General features: G+C 42.0%; 1 protein-coding gene across 7 annotated transcripts in view; it reads left to right on the top strand.

The window, feature by feature from the left end:
• Window positions 1-18,162, top strand: part of dmd (dystrophin) — a 316,485-nt gene that overhangs the window by 191,315 nt on the left and 107,008 nt on the right. For all 7 annotated transcript variants that reach the window (XR_014872316.1, XR_014872315.1, XM_085150972.1 and 4 more), the window contains 14 exons: window positions 88-258; window positions 496-618; window positions 716-850; window positions 1,648-1,800; window positions 3,994-4,164; window positions 7,059-7,181; window positions 8,844-9,016; window positions 9,180-9,315; window positions 9,523-9,698; window positions 12,580-12,727; window positions 13,002-13,121; window positions 15,947-16,096; window positions 16,295-16,393; window positions 16,627-16,726. Coding sequence is in view for 5 of the 7 variants with exons in the window: in XM_085150972.1 (XP_085007098.1) it covers window positions 88-258; window positions 496-618; window positions 716-850; window positions 1,648-1,800; window positions 3,994-4,164; window positions 7,059-7,181; window positions 8,844-9,016; window positions 9,180-9,315; window positions 9,523-9,698; window positions 12,580-12,727; window positions 13,002-13,121; window positions 15,947-16,096; window positions 16,295-16,393; window positions 16,627-16,726 (1,978 nt within the window). In the remaining 2 variants the exon portion in view is untranslated. The remainder of the gene's footprint in view (window positions 1-87; window positions 259-495; window positions 619-715; window positions 851-1,647; window positions 1,801-3,993; window positions 4,165-7,058; window positions 7,182-8,843; window positions 9,017-9,179; window positions 9,316-9,522; window positions 9,699-12,579; window positions 12,728-13,001; window positions 13,122-15,946; window positions 16,097-16,294; window positions 16,394-16,626; window positions 16,727-18,162) is intronic.

The raw sequence follows: 18,162 nt of genomic DNA on the forward strand, positions 1-18,162 counted from the left end.
AAGCTTTTTTCCCTATGACAAATGTTTCTTTCATGTCTTAGGTGAAGACAGGTTATACACCTAACATATGTGTCTTGGGACCTGCAGGTGCTACGTGCAGAGCTGGAACTCACCAGAGGAAAGATGGAGGAGGTAAGGTCTCTGGGGCAAGAGTTAATGTCCACCAGGGGGGACAACTGCCAGGCCGTGGTCGGACCCAAGCTGGAGCAGCTTAACCACAGATTTGACACCATCTCTCAGCGCATTACCTCTGGAATGGTAGGGAAGTACCTTTATATAGATATACTGTTTGTTTGGCTGTTTCATATTTATTGTTAAATGCTATATCTTAAATCCTAAAATCCATGAATTTACTTTAATAGATTTCAAATTGTAGTTGCTCCTTAACTCTTCTTCTTAGTCTTACATAGGTCTGAGACTGTGTAAATAAATGTACATTCTGTGTGTATGTGTGCGCCTGTACATCGTTGCCATGGGACTGTGTGTGTGCGGCAGACGGCAGCATCAGCCAAAGAGCTGGAGCAGTACCACAGTGACGCGCAGGTCTGGCTGGAGCTCCTGGAAGATGAAGCCAAACAAGGGGAAAACCTGAAGGAAGAAGATTTCCTGGAGGACAAGGTCTGTTACCCTCACACCAAGGTTCAGTCACAGCTAGTGTGACTTCCAGTCATTTTCTGTTTCGACTAACAAACCAAGCATGTACTTGTGTGTTTAGGACTGTGAGGAGGGCGCAGTTAAGGAGTTACTGTTAAAAGGAGAGAGTCTACAGAAGAGAGTCCCGGATCTGGACAAGAGAGAGGAGATCAGACTTAAGCATAACAAGCTGAACATGAAATACAACACAGTGAAGGTAACACACACAACAGCTAATATTAAACAGAGTAATAACATGGGATAATAATATTCACAATGTGTTATATCATAATTCAATGAAATATCTAAAAGTTGCTGCTAACACATTAAGCCAAACCCTGTTATCTGTGTTCAAGTCAGCAAAAAGTTACTATTTGCTGGCTAGCATGTTATGCTAATATGCTAATATGCTAACATTAGCATATTATGCTAATATGCTAATGTGCTAATATTAGCATGTTATGCTAATATGCTAGCCAGCAAATAGTAACTTTTTGCTGACTTGAACACAGATAACAATAGCATATTAGCATGTTAGCATGCTAATATGCTATTATTAGCTAATATGTTAACAATAAGCCAAAATAAAGCAAACCATTACATTAGATAAACGAAAACTTAAAAAAGTAAAGATTTTTTAATTTTCACTAAATACAAAACTAAACTTGTTGTACTTGCTTCTATAAATATAGAAGTATATATGTATTACATTAAATAAATAAAAAACACGTTAAAGTGCTCATACATGCAAATACAGAAACAGTTTCTACAATGAAAACTTTTTGAGTCAGTACTTTCATGACCAGCTTTTTGTGAGATAATAATTCTGGGAGGAAAGAAGCAAGATGACATGAATGTTAATGTTCTTCTCAGCTATAGCTGCACATAAACACTGTTTTATTTTGAATACATGTAACAGCAGGTCAGTTGGATAAAAGCTGTGTCACATAAAGATATTCGTGATATTCATGTGTGTGCATGTCTCTGTGTGCTTGTGTGGGCACATGCATGTAGGATCTGCGCGTCCTTCGAAACAGGAAGGCATTGGCCATTGCGCCCCAGTGGTACCAATACAGGAGGAAGTCACATGACCTGCTTGCCTGGCTAGATGACATTCAGCGCAGAGTGGACTTGCTGCCTGACCCGCCTGAGGGAGAGAGGGTCAAGGTGACGATGTGCACAGAAACACACACACAGCTCCCTTCCATAAAGCACTTCTCTGTATTTTATATTTGGTTTTTCTCAAAGACCCACAGTCTGACTTTATGTTTGTCACCGCAGCTCTTCATCTCACGCCTTTTCTTTCCCACATCGTCTGCTTTGATCTTTTGTCATTCTGTGTTTTGCGGTATATATTCCTTTGTTTCTATCCTTCCTCTCCCCTTCTCCAACTTTTGGACAAAGATTTAATATCAAAGATTTGCAGCTTAATGACATGGAAACACTCCCTGAGCATCTTTATTACGATCACCGGTAGATTTTATCAAGGATTTAGTTTTTTATTAATGGACCAGAGTTGTATGCAATATTTTATTGTCATTAAATAATTACTAACTGTCTTTGAAGGCAGCATTGAACTTAAAATCCCTGTTTATTACTTCATGATGAATGATAAAACTCCTATTTAATTCAGTATACTATGGAGCTTTGCTGCAGCAAACATACTTGACCTTACTTGACCAACTCAGTAGCTTTAGACAGCCAACATTATATTAAAACCATGTACTTTACTTATATTTGTCACTTGATTTGTTTTTCAGAATAATTTATATAGACTGTGTTGTAAAGTAATCACTTATTCACCCAAACCATTGAACTCAGGCCACAGCCACAGATGTACAAATGACAGAGCAAGGTTATGCTGAGGTGTATAGTGCACATCACTATAGAGCTCCAAACTTCATGTGGGATTCAGATTAGCTCGGGACCAGTAGGTAGAGAGCTTCATGGCTGGGCAGCTGTATCCAAGCCCTACATCACCATGACAAGCACAATTGCAAAGCATTGGATGCAGTGGCCTGGAGCACGTTGCTACTAGACTCTAGAGCAGTGAAGATGTGCTCTCTGGAGCGATGCATCACATTTCTCTGTCTGGAAATCCACTGGATGAGTCTGGGTTTGGCAGTTGCCAAGTAAATGACTCTCGTCAGACTGCATTGTCTCAATTGTAAAGTTTGGTATGGGGCCGTTTGTCAGGAGCTGGGCTCGGCCCCTTAGTTCTAGTGAAAGGAACTCTTAACCTTCAGTGCATGAAGACCCACAAAGACATGGATGAGCAAGTTTGGTGTGGAGGAACTTGACTGACCAGCACAGAGTCCTGACTTCAACCCAATACAACAGCTTTGGGATGAATTGGAGCTGAGACCACGAGCCAGGTCTACTCGTCCACCATCAGTGTCTGACTTCACAAATGCACTTGGAAGGGAAAGCCTACCCAGAAGAGTTGAGGGTTTTATAGCTGCGAAGGGTGAGCCAACGTCAAATTAAACCCATATTAAAAATGGGATCTCAATCACTTTCATACGCTTGTGAAGGCAGCATTTGTAACTTTGTCACAGTTTCTAGGCGCTCCTTCTAGTTGCTAAGTTTTTGAAATTGCAGCATCTGAAAAAAACACAAGAATCATATTGTTTGTTTAGAGCAATTTTAAGTATTAAGATGTGCAATGGTTTCTTATTAAAGTGCTACAGCTGTGCAGCACTAACATCTGGTTCTGATTTGGAGAAGGTGTGAGAAGGAAACCCTGGACTCCCACCCGTTTCCCGCCCTTTCTGACTCTCTGTATGTGTTTCACTTTCAGATGATCACTATGACATTTCGCTAAGCGGACGCACCGCCCGCACGTCTCAGACTCATCATCATTGCCGCGACAGATATTCCTCACTGCTTGTCCGTCTGTGTCTCTGTCCATCCTTCTGTCTTCCAGTCTGCTCGTGTAGCTCTTTGTTTCTGTTCAGCCAGAAACTGCTTAGTTCACACAATAACTTTCCTGTTCTCTGTATGAATAAAGTCTCAGGCAGTCAGTGCCTCATGATCATAGCACTGCTTTCTTTTTGAAATGGAGTTAAATACAAATATACAGCCTGAACTTTGTATGTTTATATGTGACACAACACTTTGTCCCTTTTGTCAATGTATTGTCTCTGATGGGTAAATGATGTGCTGATGGGAAAAAGAAAGTGGAACGTGTCATTATTTATTATTATTGTGTGTGTGTGTGTGTGTGTGTGTGTGTGTGTGTGTGTGTGTGTGTGTGTGTGTGAGAGTGTGTTTCCAATACATCTACATACTTCTCTGTGCTTGCCCCACTTGGCCCCCAACCAATAGCGAGTGACCTTCCCCGTTGATTTTGTTCAATAGGAAATTGGCTCAGAGTTCGACAAGAAGAAGGAGGAGCTTAAGGAGGTGCAGGGCTTAGCCAATCAGCTTTCAGAGGCTGGAGCCACCAATCTAGTGGAGCCCCGCCAACTCCAGCTCAACACACGCTGGGTTGAGGTGGAGGGCAAGTTCATACCCTTCAAAAGACAATGTGTGAGTTTCAGTAGGCACAACTTGTGTATCTACAGTACTAACAGAAAATACTTTAATTATTATATTTCAATACTAACTCTTTAATCTCTCAAAGGTAGCAGTAAACGTTGTAACAAGTCATTTTTATCTAACAGCATGAAAGCTTCGATCCAAACGAAGGTTAGGAGCAGTGAACTTACAGCCATGTTTACAGTTAATCATCTTAAATCAGCCAACGAACAGAGTTCTGATTGAGTAAAACTAATATTGGTACCACAAACTCATTAGCTCTAACAACTATTATATGCTAGTAGTGCTATCTTAATCATTTACTACTAGATTCAGAATTCCTGTAGGCTGTTTTTTAATAGTGCTGCCGAGGTGGTTAGCATAGAGTGGTTACATTTTGTGTTTCCCTGTGAGACTTATAGACGATAAGAAACATTTAAAATGTTACCAACGTTATCTTTTAGTCCCTACCTAAATACCCCAAATTTGAGACCTTCTCTATCTCTTTATCTATCACAAAACTGATAGTACAATATATTTTTATGTTTTGAAAATCTGGATTTGATTGTCTCCACTCAAGGAAACAAGTGTCTTTTTGTGTCTTTCTATGCTGCATTCTCATCCACACATTATACCTGTACACAAGTTTAAATCTCCTTGGTTGCTTTGTCTTACTCTGTGTCCCTGCATGCTCCACAAACCAATCACATTACTGGCAGCTCCCTGATCTGCAAATCACAGAAGATGTATGTATCTTGTAAGCCACTAACAGGAAATCCACGTACATACACTTAAATGATATCATCTTAGACAGATACACATGTGAACTGTCAGATCTGATCTCAGACCAGTCTTAAGCACAGTAGTATCATTTGTCATTTTCTGCCTTGCTCTCTTACAGCATCGGACAGTAAACATATGAGCTGCTAATGTCACTCATCTGGTCAAATATTTTCCTTAAATATTCCTGATCACAGCGATCTTATGAAGCTGACATCTTCTGGACACTGTCTTCAGAATACTAAAGTGCTCTCAAAATAAAGTCTTATTCAGAGTTACAGGTCAGGGGGTACAAAATAAGGCCGCACATCTGGCCACCCCTGTTGGTAGTGTCGTGCCCAAGGAGACTGGAAGCACCCAGGGATCAAACCATGAACCTTTTAGCTGGCAGATGAAACCAATTCTGCTATTGTTTAATATGAGGTGAAACCTGAGTGGCTTTAAGTCAACTACAGGTGCTCCGTGCTCACACACGAGAGTCAAATACAAAATGTTGGAAAGGCTCACAGTGAAAATGGGCAGTGTTTGGTCCTTTGTTACTAATGTGAGGCAGTAAATTAGAGTCTAATCACTAAATAATGTCCAATGTTGACATAATTCATAAATATGACCACAAGCTTTTCCCACGTTTAATCACGTCTGTTTTAAGCAGGAAGGTTCTGGTCAGTCAGTGAAGTTGATTAAAAAGAAATAAATAAATGTAAAGTTAGTCTTAAGAATTATGAAAAAATAACAATAGTCAGTCTTTAGCATCCAGGACAAACTGTTGCCTAACGACGGTTTAGGAGCACAGCTGAGTGATTTTATGACGTCTAGTTTTTTATGTTACAATGTTGTGGGACACATAATTATAAAAAGCCATACGAACAGAACAAACCAACAATAAAAAGAAACAGCATGTGAAATGTAGTATTGTGAGACTTTATGGGCTTGTTGTTGTGAGTGAGCGGTAACTTTACAGGATGGCAGGTGACAGCAGAGACGTGCTCCTGGTGTAGGAAACCATGATGACTGTAAGCAGAGAAGCAAAGGCTTTCAGAACCGTACCTCTCAATTTCACCTCATAACACAAACACACACACACACACCTGATATCAGAGAAAGGTTTTTCTTTTGCAAAGGCTTGAAGGATCAGCCCATGTGATGAACACAAGTGGTTCTATGGCAACAGCTGCACTTTAGCAGATGTTTGGGCATCAGTGGTAAAAACTGAGATCCTTAAAATAAAAAAATAAAACAAGATTAACATATTAGTTTTGCTTTGGACAGTTCAAAGTAGGACAACCCAGGAGACCTCAGCTCTCACAAAGATCCTCGGATCTCAATTAGCCTGTTAGTGTTACACTTGTTCACAGTCGTCATTAAAGATGCACAACACTCAGACTCCTCCAGCCGTCCCCTAACAATTAACAGGCTTGGGTTACTCTATGCACCAGATTAGGGCTCTAAAAATGAAAACAAGTGTTTTTAGGTAGCAGTTTGTGCAGCTTCAAAAAACTGCAGTTTAACAAACGTTTCCAAATTCTTGAAGCAAATGTCAGTAACTTGACTTCTATGACAGAAAGAAGAAACATAAATACAACTCAGTATCTCAATAAACTGCATCAGGCACAAGCTGAAGAGTTCGCCTCACCCTTTAACCTAAACAGCTGGGTTAGGCCTCCAAAGCAGGGACACCATCGCTTCTTAGAGCTAAAGGTTTGCAGAACGAATGAAACCCATTCAATCAAACAAGGAGTCACATACTCTGAGCTCAACAGGCTTTAATGGTTATTGTATTTGCAAAGAGACATTTACTCAGCACTGGCCATGCAGATCCCCAACCTTTGTTTGGTCACATTTTTCTGTTTGGATCATATGTGTTACACTTACATGACTTATGCACAACAAAAGTTTATTATTAGACAAAAATAAATATGCAGACACAAAATGTAGTTTGAAAATTTGGGGGTTTAGGAAAACGAGTCATTTATTTAGATTATTTTCTATTACACATTCAAAAAAGATGAAACAAAATTCAGTTGCAGATGTTGTTTTCTTCGATATGTTCTCTTTTTCTGATTCGGCTCTGCTTTGTATGTTTGTGTTGCCTCTTTATGTGTCTGTGTGTGCATGTGTGTAATCAGGAGTATATCACAGAGCTCCAGGCGCTGCTGTGCTCGGTGTCAGAGACGGACTTCAAGCTGAACTCTCCTGAATACTGGCCTGCAGCGTATTATAACATGTCTCAGCAGGAGCACTGCCTGAAGGTCAGCGTTGCTTTTGAACTTGTGTCTAAAGCCCAGTGAGATCAAATATACTAAAACTTATAAGTATTATACTGTTGTTTATACCATTATACTGAGTTTCCTGTTGTAGTCAATGTTGTTTTATATTTTAATGTATTTTCTCTCGTGCTGTGTACCATAGTTGCCATGACTACGTACCAAACAGGAAAGTGTGCCTCTTGTAACATAACATAAGAGCTGTTGTAGTAATGAATATAAATGCAGTCCTTTGAACTGGTTTCACATTACAACCTATTAAATCCACTTCTTTGTATTCTTTAACGGCTCAGAGTCTAACTCAAAAAATGATCTTTAATTTTACATATTGGAGACTGAGCTCCTTATATGGTACAAGTTCCTCTTTTCTTAAGCTGTGTCCCAAAACGTCGGCTGCATCCTTCGGAGGACCCGGCCTTCGCGGTCTACGTGGGCCGGGTCCTTTGAAGACCAAGAAGGCCGGAAGTGCGAGGCTGTGAAATGTGACGGTCTAGCCTTCAGATTAGCGTCACCGCTGTGTCGGTGGAGTTTAATAAACTCGGCCGTCTGCTCCTTGCTGTCTAAAATATAACAGGACACTGGAGGAAACTCTCGACCGTCTCATACTTCTGTTTAATCAGTTTTCTGTTTGACGTTTATTCAGCTGTGTGAAAACCAAGGAGGAAACCACCCGATGGATTAATAAAGTTTTATTTAATCTATTAACTTTGATCTCAGCCAAACTGATTTACTCCGTAACAAATAAAACACCCAAAAAGGGTAAAAAAATTACATTTTTAAGTTATCCGAGTGACTTATATATCATGTTTAACCTGAGTAGTGAAAGAGCGGGGGTCTGAAAACGATGAAGCCGGGAGTCCGCTGCTCTCGCCGGCTGGAGTGACCATTGAACCCCCCAGCTAGCTATCGAGCTGGTGGGTAACAGACGTCTCCAAAAACGTCGGCACTTTTGCAAATATGCGATATCTTGATAAACCGAGCAGATATTTGATGTTTACACAGCTACTTTCTCGCCTGAAAATATGTTAAAAGTTTATTTTGTGACCCAGAAAGATTAATAAGAGTAATTTTAAAACTCAGTAGTGGCCGCCATTGTTGTCAGCTAAAATTTGGCTGGGCCGCGCTATGAATTCTGGGATATGGTGGGCCACGAAGGACAACACCCGACCCATCCTTCAAATTCGGGGAAATGAAGGACGCATTTGAAGGAGTCGACGAATTGGGACAGCCTTCGTCGCCTGGCTGTGACGTAATCGGCCTTCAAATGCAGCCTCAGGAGGATGCAGCCGACGTTTTGGGACACAGCTGTGTCAAATTTCCGGTGCAGCTTTGCACTTCCTCTTTCTAAAGTCTGTTGCCAGGGCAACCTGTCACCCTTAACATGTGGGTCTGGCATACGTAAAACAATATAATCAGACAATAAGCACCAAGAATATATATATTTAAATCCCAACAAACCACAAACTTCGATGCACTTATTGGGATTTTATGTAATAATTGGGATGTGGAACGATAACGATACACAGTGTTCAGGTTCATTTATTCTATTCTGGGGTTTTCTTCTAAAATGTATCGTGTTAAGAGAACAATTATTTTCACACCAGACACTCTCCTCAGTCACATGTTGGTATTTTTCCACACATGCAGGACGTAAAGGGGAACATTGACAAGCTGCGAGGTCCCGTCGATGGAGTTCTGGCTCACAGGAAGGAGATGATGTCTGGTGCTCGACCTCTGGAGGGCCAAAGAATCCAGGAGTCCGTCAACCTGCTCAGTCTCAGCTGGGGCAAACTGAACAAGCTCTACCAGGACAGACTTAAGTAAGGCTGGTTCCTGTGTGCTGCGAGTCCTGCTCTGTGTGTGCGTTTCTGCATGCTTGCCTTTGTATGTGTTTTATGTGCACACGCGGTATTATGTGTGTGCGCATGCATATTTCAAACATTGTGCACAATTATAAATAAACATTTTTCTGTGTGTGTTAAGGCGTTGGCAGGATTGTAACTGCAAGTGGCAGAAGTTTGTTTTGGATCAGAAGGAGCTTGAGGAGTGGCTGAATGATGCTGAGGGGACTTTGAAACTGGCCGAGAGTGACCCAGGAGCACATCGACAGCACCTAAGGGTAAAACACAACTTTTCCTTTTCGAGAAAATGTAACTGCACAAATATAACCTGTAAATTAAAGCTAAATTTGAGCGTTTGTTGTTGAATAGTGTCAACGACACTGGGAAATCTTCAAATTCCACCTGGATCTCTGTCTATAATTTTCACTTGAAATCAATAAATAATTGATCAGTAATAATCTACTGCGTCTGTATTATGTGCGCAGGACTTGACTGAGGAAATACCGCTGCAGGAAGCGGTGCTGGGCAGAGTGAACTCTGCAGGGGTGGACATAAGCCAGATGAGCACAGCAGATGATGCTCTGCAGCTTCAATCACAGCTCAAGTTACTGAACACTCGGTGGGCCAACGTCTGCCAGCAGCTCAACAAACGACAGAGGAGGTAAATGTGCACGTGTGCGTGTCTGTAGCTTCCATATGGATAGAGGAACTCGTGCCTTGTCATAACATGAGTTCCACATCTTGGGAATTTTAGAAGCATTTCAAGCACTTGGTCCTGGTGTTCCAAGTATGCGCTGCCTGCTAACATGTTGTTATGTGCTGGAAAGCCTCAGGGTCATATTTGACTCCCGCCTCTGTTGATCTTGTGCTCACAGCTTGTTCCTGTCCTGCCATTATTAATGTCTCTGTGCTGTCTGTCAGTCCAGCCGTCTCTAACCACTTGTAGGATTTTTTAGTCAGCTGGTGGTGCGTGCCACGGAGAGGCCCATCCTTCCATGATGGTCCCTGTTAGGGATGGTGTTTGTGAAGTATTGTTAGTGTGCCTGTCTGTTGATTCTGCTTGTTGTTTTTTGCAATTGTACTAGAATCAGCAGATTTTTGTCATGTGGACTAAAAATGTATTTGGAGGAAAATAATGGTGCAATCTACAGCGTGGATGTGGCTTTTATTTTTATTGCACAAAAAGACAAGAGTGCAACTGTAAATTGCAAACTGTGTGCAGGACAGAAACAACTATAATGCTATGATAATAGCATTATTCTGCTAACACAACTTTGCATTTTTGCAAGCACCTGCACTGACAGCATGCTAATGCTAAGCTAGCCAAGAAGCCAGCGTGATGCTAAAGCTGGACGTGGATTTGTCAGAATCTTTTTATCATCATTAAACATCAGAGGGTTAATGGAATTAGAAGCAGCCTGTTAGCAGCATGTAGAATCATTTCCACAGAAACAAATAAATATCTTGAAGCATTCTCAATCATCCAGGAAAATAAATCTCCAAAAGTTGATTCTGTTCATCTGGACGTAGCGTTTTCTGGGAGAAACGTTTCGTCATCATCAGGTGACGTCTTCAGTCTCAGCTGACTGCAGGTTTCAACCTTATAAACAGGACATTTGCATAATGACTGAAACCAGCCCACTGAAGAAACAATGGCCGATCCAGGAGAGAAGGACAACCGCTGCCCAAGCGAAAACCTCTAGTGATCCTGTACATGTCAGGAGTATCGGAGCAGTTGAGACGCATTTTTTCTAAACACCAGGTCTCTGTGGCTTTTAAACCCCAAAACACGCTGCGCCAAAAATTGGTCCACCCCAAGGATCAGGTCCCCGACACAAACAGAGTAACATAGTGTAGCTGTTAAGTGCATCGGGGAAACCAAACAACCTCTGACTACAACACAGAAGAGCCTCCTCGTCAGGCCAGGACTCTGCAGTCTATCTACACCTACAGGCCAGTGGACACTCTTTCAATGATGAGGATGTAACATCCTGGACAGGGAGGAACGCTGGTTTGAGGGCGGAGTCAAGGAGGCCATTTATGTGAAAAGGGAAAGACCATCTCTGAATGGAGGAGGGGCCTAAGGGTCCATCTGTCACCATCTTACATGCTGTGATTGCAGCCATTCCCCAACTCTCTGTGAATGGTACTCATGGTTATTGATCAGTGGTTGTTGATCAATGGTCATGACCTCCCAGCCCATTGTTCCTTCAGTGGGCTGGTTTCAGTCATTATGCAAATGTCCTGTTTATAAGATTGAAACCTGCAGTCAGCTGAGACTGAAGACGTCACCTGATGATGACGAAATGTTTCTCCCACAAAACGCCACGTCCAGATGAACAGAATCAACTTTTGGAGAAACAAATAAAAAGTTAACAGTATAAACAAATGTAATAAGAAAGCTGACACACCGATGGGCTCGTGGTTGAGCCTTAGTGTTTGGGTTTTTTTTAAACAGTCGTCCTTTGGTGTCGTTCGTGCCTCTCTTGCTCAGCTGCTTGTGCTCCTCTTCAGGTCCTGAGGTGCTACTAAAATAGAGGGAGCATGATTAGAACATGGGCATCAGCTGTGGTCAGCCTCCCTTGGCACTGCTCCCTAAACACTTTACAACACTTAAACACACACAACACAGCACTCAGAAGCTACCCTGCAGCTTCACAAGTACTCTGTTTAATCTGCACTGGTCACTTCACTTTATTGTCATTGATATTTATATTTAAAAGTGCAATACTGTAATTTTCTGCTGCTCATTCCTGTGCAATATCCCGTCTGCCCTCCCGTCATATTTCTTTTCAAGATTTTCTAGTGTACATATATTTATATTTATAGATACATTTATATTTAGTCATCTTTTCTCTTTTACCATGTCTCTCTAATATTTAGCTCCTTACTATTTTTATATTTTTATATTTTATTTTATTTTATTATATTTTATTATATTTTCTCCTACTGTATTATGCTTCTGAGTGACTGCTGCTCGTCAAACACATTTCATTGCAAAGTTGACCCTGTGCTAACTTGCATACGACAAATAAAACTGTAAACTGAAACTAAACCCACTGTAACGGTGGTAATGTGCATGTTTACTATACTTGCGGGGACCAACAGCCCCCAAAAGTTTGAAGATATTTTTGTGGTTTTAGTGTCAGGGTTACAATTGCATTATGGTTAGGATTAGGGTAAGCAGCGAAGGAAAGCATTAAGTCAGTGAGATTTCCCCACAAGGATATGAATACACTCGTGTGTGCGTGCGTGTGTGTGTTACTGATTTTTGTGCCCGTGTGGTCTTTCCAGATAGTAAATGTACTGTTTTTATAAAGTGCTTTTCTATACTACTCAAAGCACTTTAAATAACACGTTCATACCCCTTTGTTCAACCCGGGGCTCGGTATCTTGTCCAAGCAGACTTTGACATGCAGACTTGAGCAGCCAGGGATCAAACTACCAACCTTCTGAGTAGTAGATGATCAGCTCCACCTCCTGAGGCACAGCCACCCCTAAGAGGAAAACACTTCTTTTATTGTTTCTCTCTAACCCTACAGGTCTGCAGAGGCATCCACCCTGACTGCAGAGCTGCAGGAGAACGTTGGCTCGATGCTGGGCTGGCTGGACAAAGCTGAGGGCGTCCTGGCCATTCCTCTGCAGCCTGCAGAGCCACAGCACATAAGAGACACTCTGGACAAAGTTCAGGTATATTCAGTTCACAGCCACAGTTACTCTGAGCTTCGTGAATGTGTGTGCATATTTACAGATTTATGCAAATTCATTTAGCTGCCATCATCGTGTAAACGAGTTTAGATGAGTCGTAATGTAAATTACTCCAATGTGTTGCTCTGTGCAATTAGTAAAAACATTGCAGCGTTTTAATTATTGCAAGATCGTGTGTGTGTGTGTGTTTCTGAAATCTTACATAAGATTCTGCTTGTATTGAGCTGCTGCAGTAATGTGTGTGTCTGTGTGCCAGGTGTGTGTGGAGGAGCTTCCTGCCCAGAATGCAGTGATGGAGAGTCTGAACTCAAGACTGAAGCAGATTCCTGCTGATAAACACAAAGACGTCAGGATTATAAACACTCGCTGGTCTCAGGTCAGCTTCTTTCACTATACACACAGCGGACAGCACGCCGCTGCCCAGGAAAGTTATGAATAATCATAACTTGACATGACAACACAAAGGCTCTGAGAGAAGGGTGTTCCCCACGTCTAGCTAAGCAGCGCACCACATCATTAAGCTCACGACGTTTAGTTTTGACGGCTTGAAAGTTTGTTGGTATTATAACCTCTTTTTTATCAAAGTGCCAATATTTTCACTTTCATCTACTGTGTACGGAGCCCCGCAGGGGACATGGGAGAAAAAAAATTAAGACGGACTTTTGGGAGATCTCGCAAAACAAACTCGAGATCTCGCAAAACAAACTCGAGATCTCGCAAAACAAACTCGGGATCTCACAAAACAAACTCGAGATCTCGCAAAACAAACTCGGGATCTCGCAAAACAAACTCGAGATCTCGCAAAACAAACTCGGGATCTCACAAAACAAACTCGAGATCTCGCAAAACAAACTCGAGATCTCGCAAAACAAACTCGGGATCTCACAAAACAAACTCGAGATCTCGCAAAACAAACTCGGGATCTCGCAAAACAAACTCGAGATCTCGCAAAACTTTTGCGAGATCTCGCAAAACAAACTCGAGATCTCGCAAAACAAACTCGAGATCTCGCAAAACAAACTCGGGATCTCACAAAACAAACTCGAGATCTCGCAAAACAAACTCGGGATCTCGCAAAACAAACTCGAGATCTCGCAAAACAAACTCGGGATCTCACAAAACAAACTCGAGATCTCGCAAAACAAACTCGAGATCTCGCAAAACAAACTCGGGATCTCACAAAACAAACTCGAGATCTCGCAAAACAAACTCGGGATCTCGCAAAACAAACTCGAGATCTCGCAAAACTTTTGCGAGATCTCGCAAAACAAACTCGAGATCTCGCAAAACTTTTGCGAGATCTCGCAAAACAAACTCGAGATCTCGCAAAACAAACTCGGGATCTCGCAAAACAAACTCGAGATCTCGCAAAACTTTTGCGAGATCTCGCAAAACAAACTCGAGATCTCGCAAAACAAACTCGGGATCTCGCAAAACAAACTCGAGATCTCGCAAAACAAACTCAAGATCTCGCAAAACAAACTCGAGATCTCGCAAAACAAACTCGGGATCTCACAAAACAAACTCGAGATCTCGCAAAACAAACTCGGGATCTCACAAAACAAACTCGAGATCTCGCAAAACAAACTCGGGATCTCGCAAAACAAACTCGAGATCTCGCAAAACTTTTGCGAGATCTCGCAAAACAAACTCGAGATCTCGCAAAACAAACTCGGGATCTCGCAAAACAAACTCGAGATCTCGCAAAACAAACTCAAGATCTCGCAAAACAAACTCGAGATCTCGCAAAACAAACTCGGGATCTCACAAAACAAACTCGAGATCTCGCAAAACAAACTCGGGATCTCACAAAACAAACTCGAGATCTCGCAAAACAAACTCGGGATCTCGCAAAACAAACTCGAGATCTCGCAAAACTTTTGCGAGATCTCGCAAAACAAACTCGAGATCTCGCAAAACAAACTCGGGATCTCGCAAAACAAACTCAAGATCTCGCAAAACAAACTCGAGATCTCACAAAACAAACTCGAGATCTCGCAAAACAAACTCGGGATCTCGCAAAACAAACTCGAGATCTCACAAAACAAACTCGAGATCTCGCAAAACAAACTCGGGATCTCGCAAAACAAACTCGAGATCTCGCAAAACAAACTCGGGATCTCGCAAAACAAACTCGAGATCTCGCAAAACTTTTGCGAGATCTCGCAAAACTTTTGCGAGATCTCGCAAAACAAACTCGGGATCTCGCAAAACAAACTCGAGATCTTGCAAAACAAACTCGGGATCTCGCAAAACAAACTCGAGATCTCGCAAAACTTTTGCGAGATCTCGCAAAACAAACTCGGGATCTCGCAAAACAAACTCGAGATCTCGCAAAACAAACTCGAGATCTCGCAAAACTTTTGCGAGATCTCGCAAAACAAACTCGAGATCTCGCAAAACAAACTCGAGATCTCGCAAAACAAACTCGGGATCTCGCAAAACAAACTCGAGATCTCGCAAAACAAACTCGGGATCTCGCAAAACAAACTCGAGATCTCGCAAAACAAACTCGGGATCTCGCAAAACAAACTCGAGATCTCGCAAAACAAACTCGAGATCTCGCAAAACAAACTCGGGATCTCGCAAAAGTTGAATTCCAACAATGGCGGCAGCTACTTAGTTGTAATATTCCTCTTTCTGGGTCACAAAATACACTTTTAAGATATTTTGAGGCGTGAATGTAGTTGTGTAAACGTCAGATACCTGCTCGGTTTACAAAACATCACATATTTGCAAAAGTGCTCCGACGTTTTTGGAGATCTGACATCCACTAGCTCGAAGCTAACGGGAGGTCAAGACCTACTACAGCCGGGAGGAACACCGCTTTCCCGGCACATCGTGCCTCGACCTCCCGGTCGGCTTCGAGCTGGCGGCCTCCGAAGAATGCGGCTAAAACTTTTGCGAGATCTCACAAAATTCGCAAAAATTTTTTTTCCTCCCATGTCCCCTGCGGGGCTCCGTAATTGTGTAGAAAAGCTGTGAAAGATTCTCGTAGATTTAATTTAATTTGCTCCAGACAGAGTTTAATTTACCAAAGGAGGTGAGCTTTAATCTTTACCAGAAAGACGATGGAAAACCATTCTTATACTGTGTTTACTACAGACCAGATTATCACCACCTCACCTCCCCCGTCGTAATAAATATCTTGAAAAATGGGTCAACACGGTGGGAGTGGCTTCATGGCCAATCTTCATTTAGGTGTCAAAGGCTCTTCCTGAACGTCAGCTGGAGATCGAGGGTCTGCTGAAGGAGATGGAGAAGTGTGAGAGTCATCTGGATGACCTGTCGGTCTGGGTGTCCAGCACCAGAGCCAAGCTGGAGCACAGCCCTGAGGGACCATCTGCCAGGGTATGGTGCAAAACACTGTGTATATATGCATGCATGTATCAGTGCATCATGGCATTTACTAGTAAAACATTCAAGCCCAAACTGCCTGAAATTAATAATACATTGCATATTTTACATCCAATATATTATTTATTATATTACATGCAATACACTCATCTGTCCGAGGCTTATTGCAGTTTAAGCTCTCTGATTCTGCAGCTCATTAACGAAGTGAAAGTCAAGCAGCCAGACGTGGAGTGTGTGTTGGAGAAAGCTGATCAGTTATACAGGGACTCTCCTCTTGAGCAACCTGGCAAGGTGAGGAAATTAAACGCAGGTGAATCACGTGGCATGAAATCATTAAAACACTGACTTGTCTCACTTCTACCTTTACCTTAAATATTATAAATAAATAGTTACTTTTTGAAGAAATGTAACAAGACACAAATATATATATACTTCTTCCAGCATTTGATGCTTGGACTTACCTGTGAAGTTGCTGTTATCAACAATAAGAAAACTGCTCACATGTGTGTTTGTGTGTTTTTCAGATGAAATATATCAGGCTGAGGGAATCTTGGACAGTAATCTTGGAGCTGCTGCAGCAGCACAAGGAGAGGACGGCTGCTCAGCTTATAACCAGGAAAGACAGTAAGACCACATTTAATCTTTCACACACGAGATTAAGTTCGGACTGAGTTTAGGACACAAATTCATGTTCCCAGTACAACTGAAAGTCTTGATATGAGGTTCGGTAAGAGTTCGTTTTACTAGATTCAGTCTGGTTCAGTTTCTTTTAGTTATTCATTTGTTTTTTGGGATTGAGAGTTCTAGTTTTCATCTTTCTTTTCTTTTGTTGATCAGTCATTGCCAAGATTACACTTCTATGAGTGATACACTTTTAATAATTAGAATCATTTAAATAATGGAAAAACAAATGGAAAGATCAAAGGAGCAAAGAAAAGCGTCTGGACTTCTTTAAGTTACTTGAAGACGTTTCACCTTCATCCGAGAAGCTTCTTCAGTTCTAAGGTCAAATGGTGGAGAGTCCCAGATATAAACCTAGTGGGAGTTTCCCCCCACAGAGGGACAAAAGGACCCCCTGATGATCCTCTAATCGCCTGCTCATTGTGAAACCTGGCCCCACCTTATCATGTGATTTCCTGAGGTCAGAAGGCCCAGGATGTGAGTGGGCGTTAAGGCGTCTGGGGAGGGAACTCAAAACTGGATTATAGATGGCAGACAGTTGGTGTCGTAAACCACCGCCTCTGTTCAAAGATGGTCGCTCACAGTGGACATAGATGCTTCTTTCACTCCTCTTTCAAACCATCTGTCCTCGCTGTCCAAAATGTGAACATTGGCATCCTCGAAAGAGTGACCTTTGACCTTTAGCTGCAGATGGACAGCTGAGTTTTGTCCTGCGCTTGTCCAGACAGCCACTTCACAAGCGCATGGCACAACACAGAAGAGCCACCTCTACAGGACAAGACTCAGCTGTTCATCTGCACACCTTTCACACCTTGGCTCAGGCGATTAGAGGATCATCAGGGGGTCCTTTTGTCCCTCTGTGGGGGGAAACTCCCACTAGGTTTAAATCTGGGACTCTCCACCATTTGACCTTAGAACTGAAGAAGCTTCTCGGATGAAGGTGAAACGTCTTCAAGCAACTTTAAAGAAGTCCAGACGCTTTTCTTTACAAGCTCCTTTGACTTCGACGACCTGGATGACTGAGAACCTTCACAGACAAATGGAAAGATCAGCTCCTGCACATGATTATAGGATATCAGCTGATTTGGGGAGTTGTCTCTAATGCTACAGTCACGATATAAAAAATGGTGGTTGGAAACCAAATCATGACCCAACTCGTGACCATGTGGAATAAACTTGCCGCTGGTTTTTGAACTGGTTGTTTGAAAAATGGGGAGCGGGTCTGTGTGGTTATGAATTTAAAGCATAAATGATGCATTTGGTGGTGGGCCATCGAGTTCTCTCTGTTCATAATGAGCGATTCATTTCAGTAGCAAATGCAGTGAAGGACTTTTACTATGGTTTTATTTTGAAATAAGAATATAAACACTTCCTCTAAA

This window comes from Neolamprologus multifasciatus, chromosome 23, assembly GCF_963576455.1.
Source record: "Neolamprologus multifasciatus chromosome 23, fNeoMul1.2, whole genome shotgun sequence".
NCBI lineage: Eukaryota > Metazoa > Chordata > Actinopteri > Cichliformes > Cichlidae > Neolamprologus > Neolamprologus multifasciatus.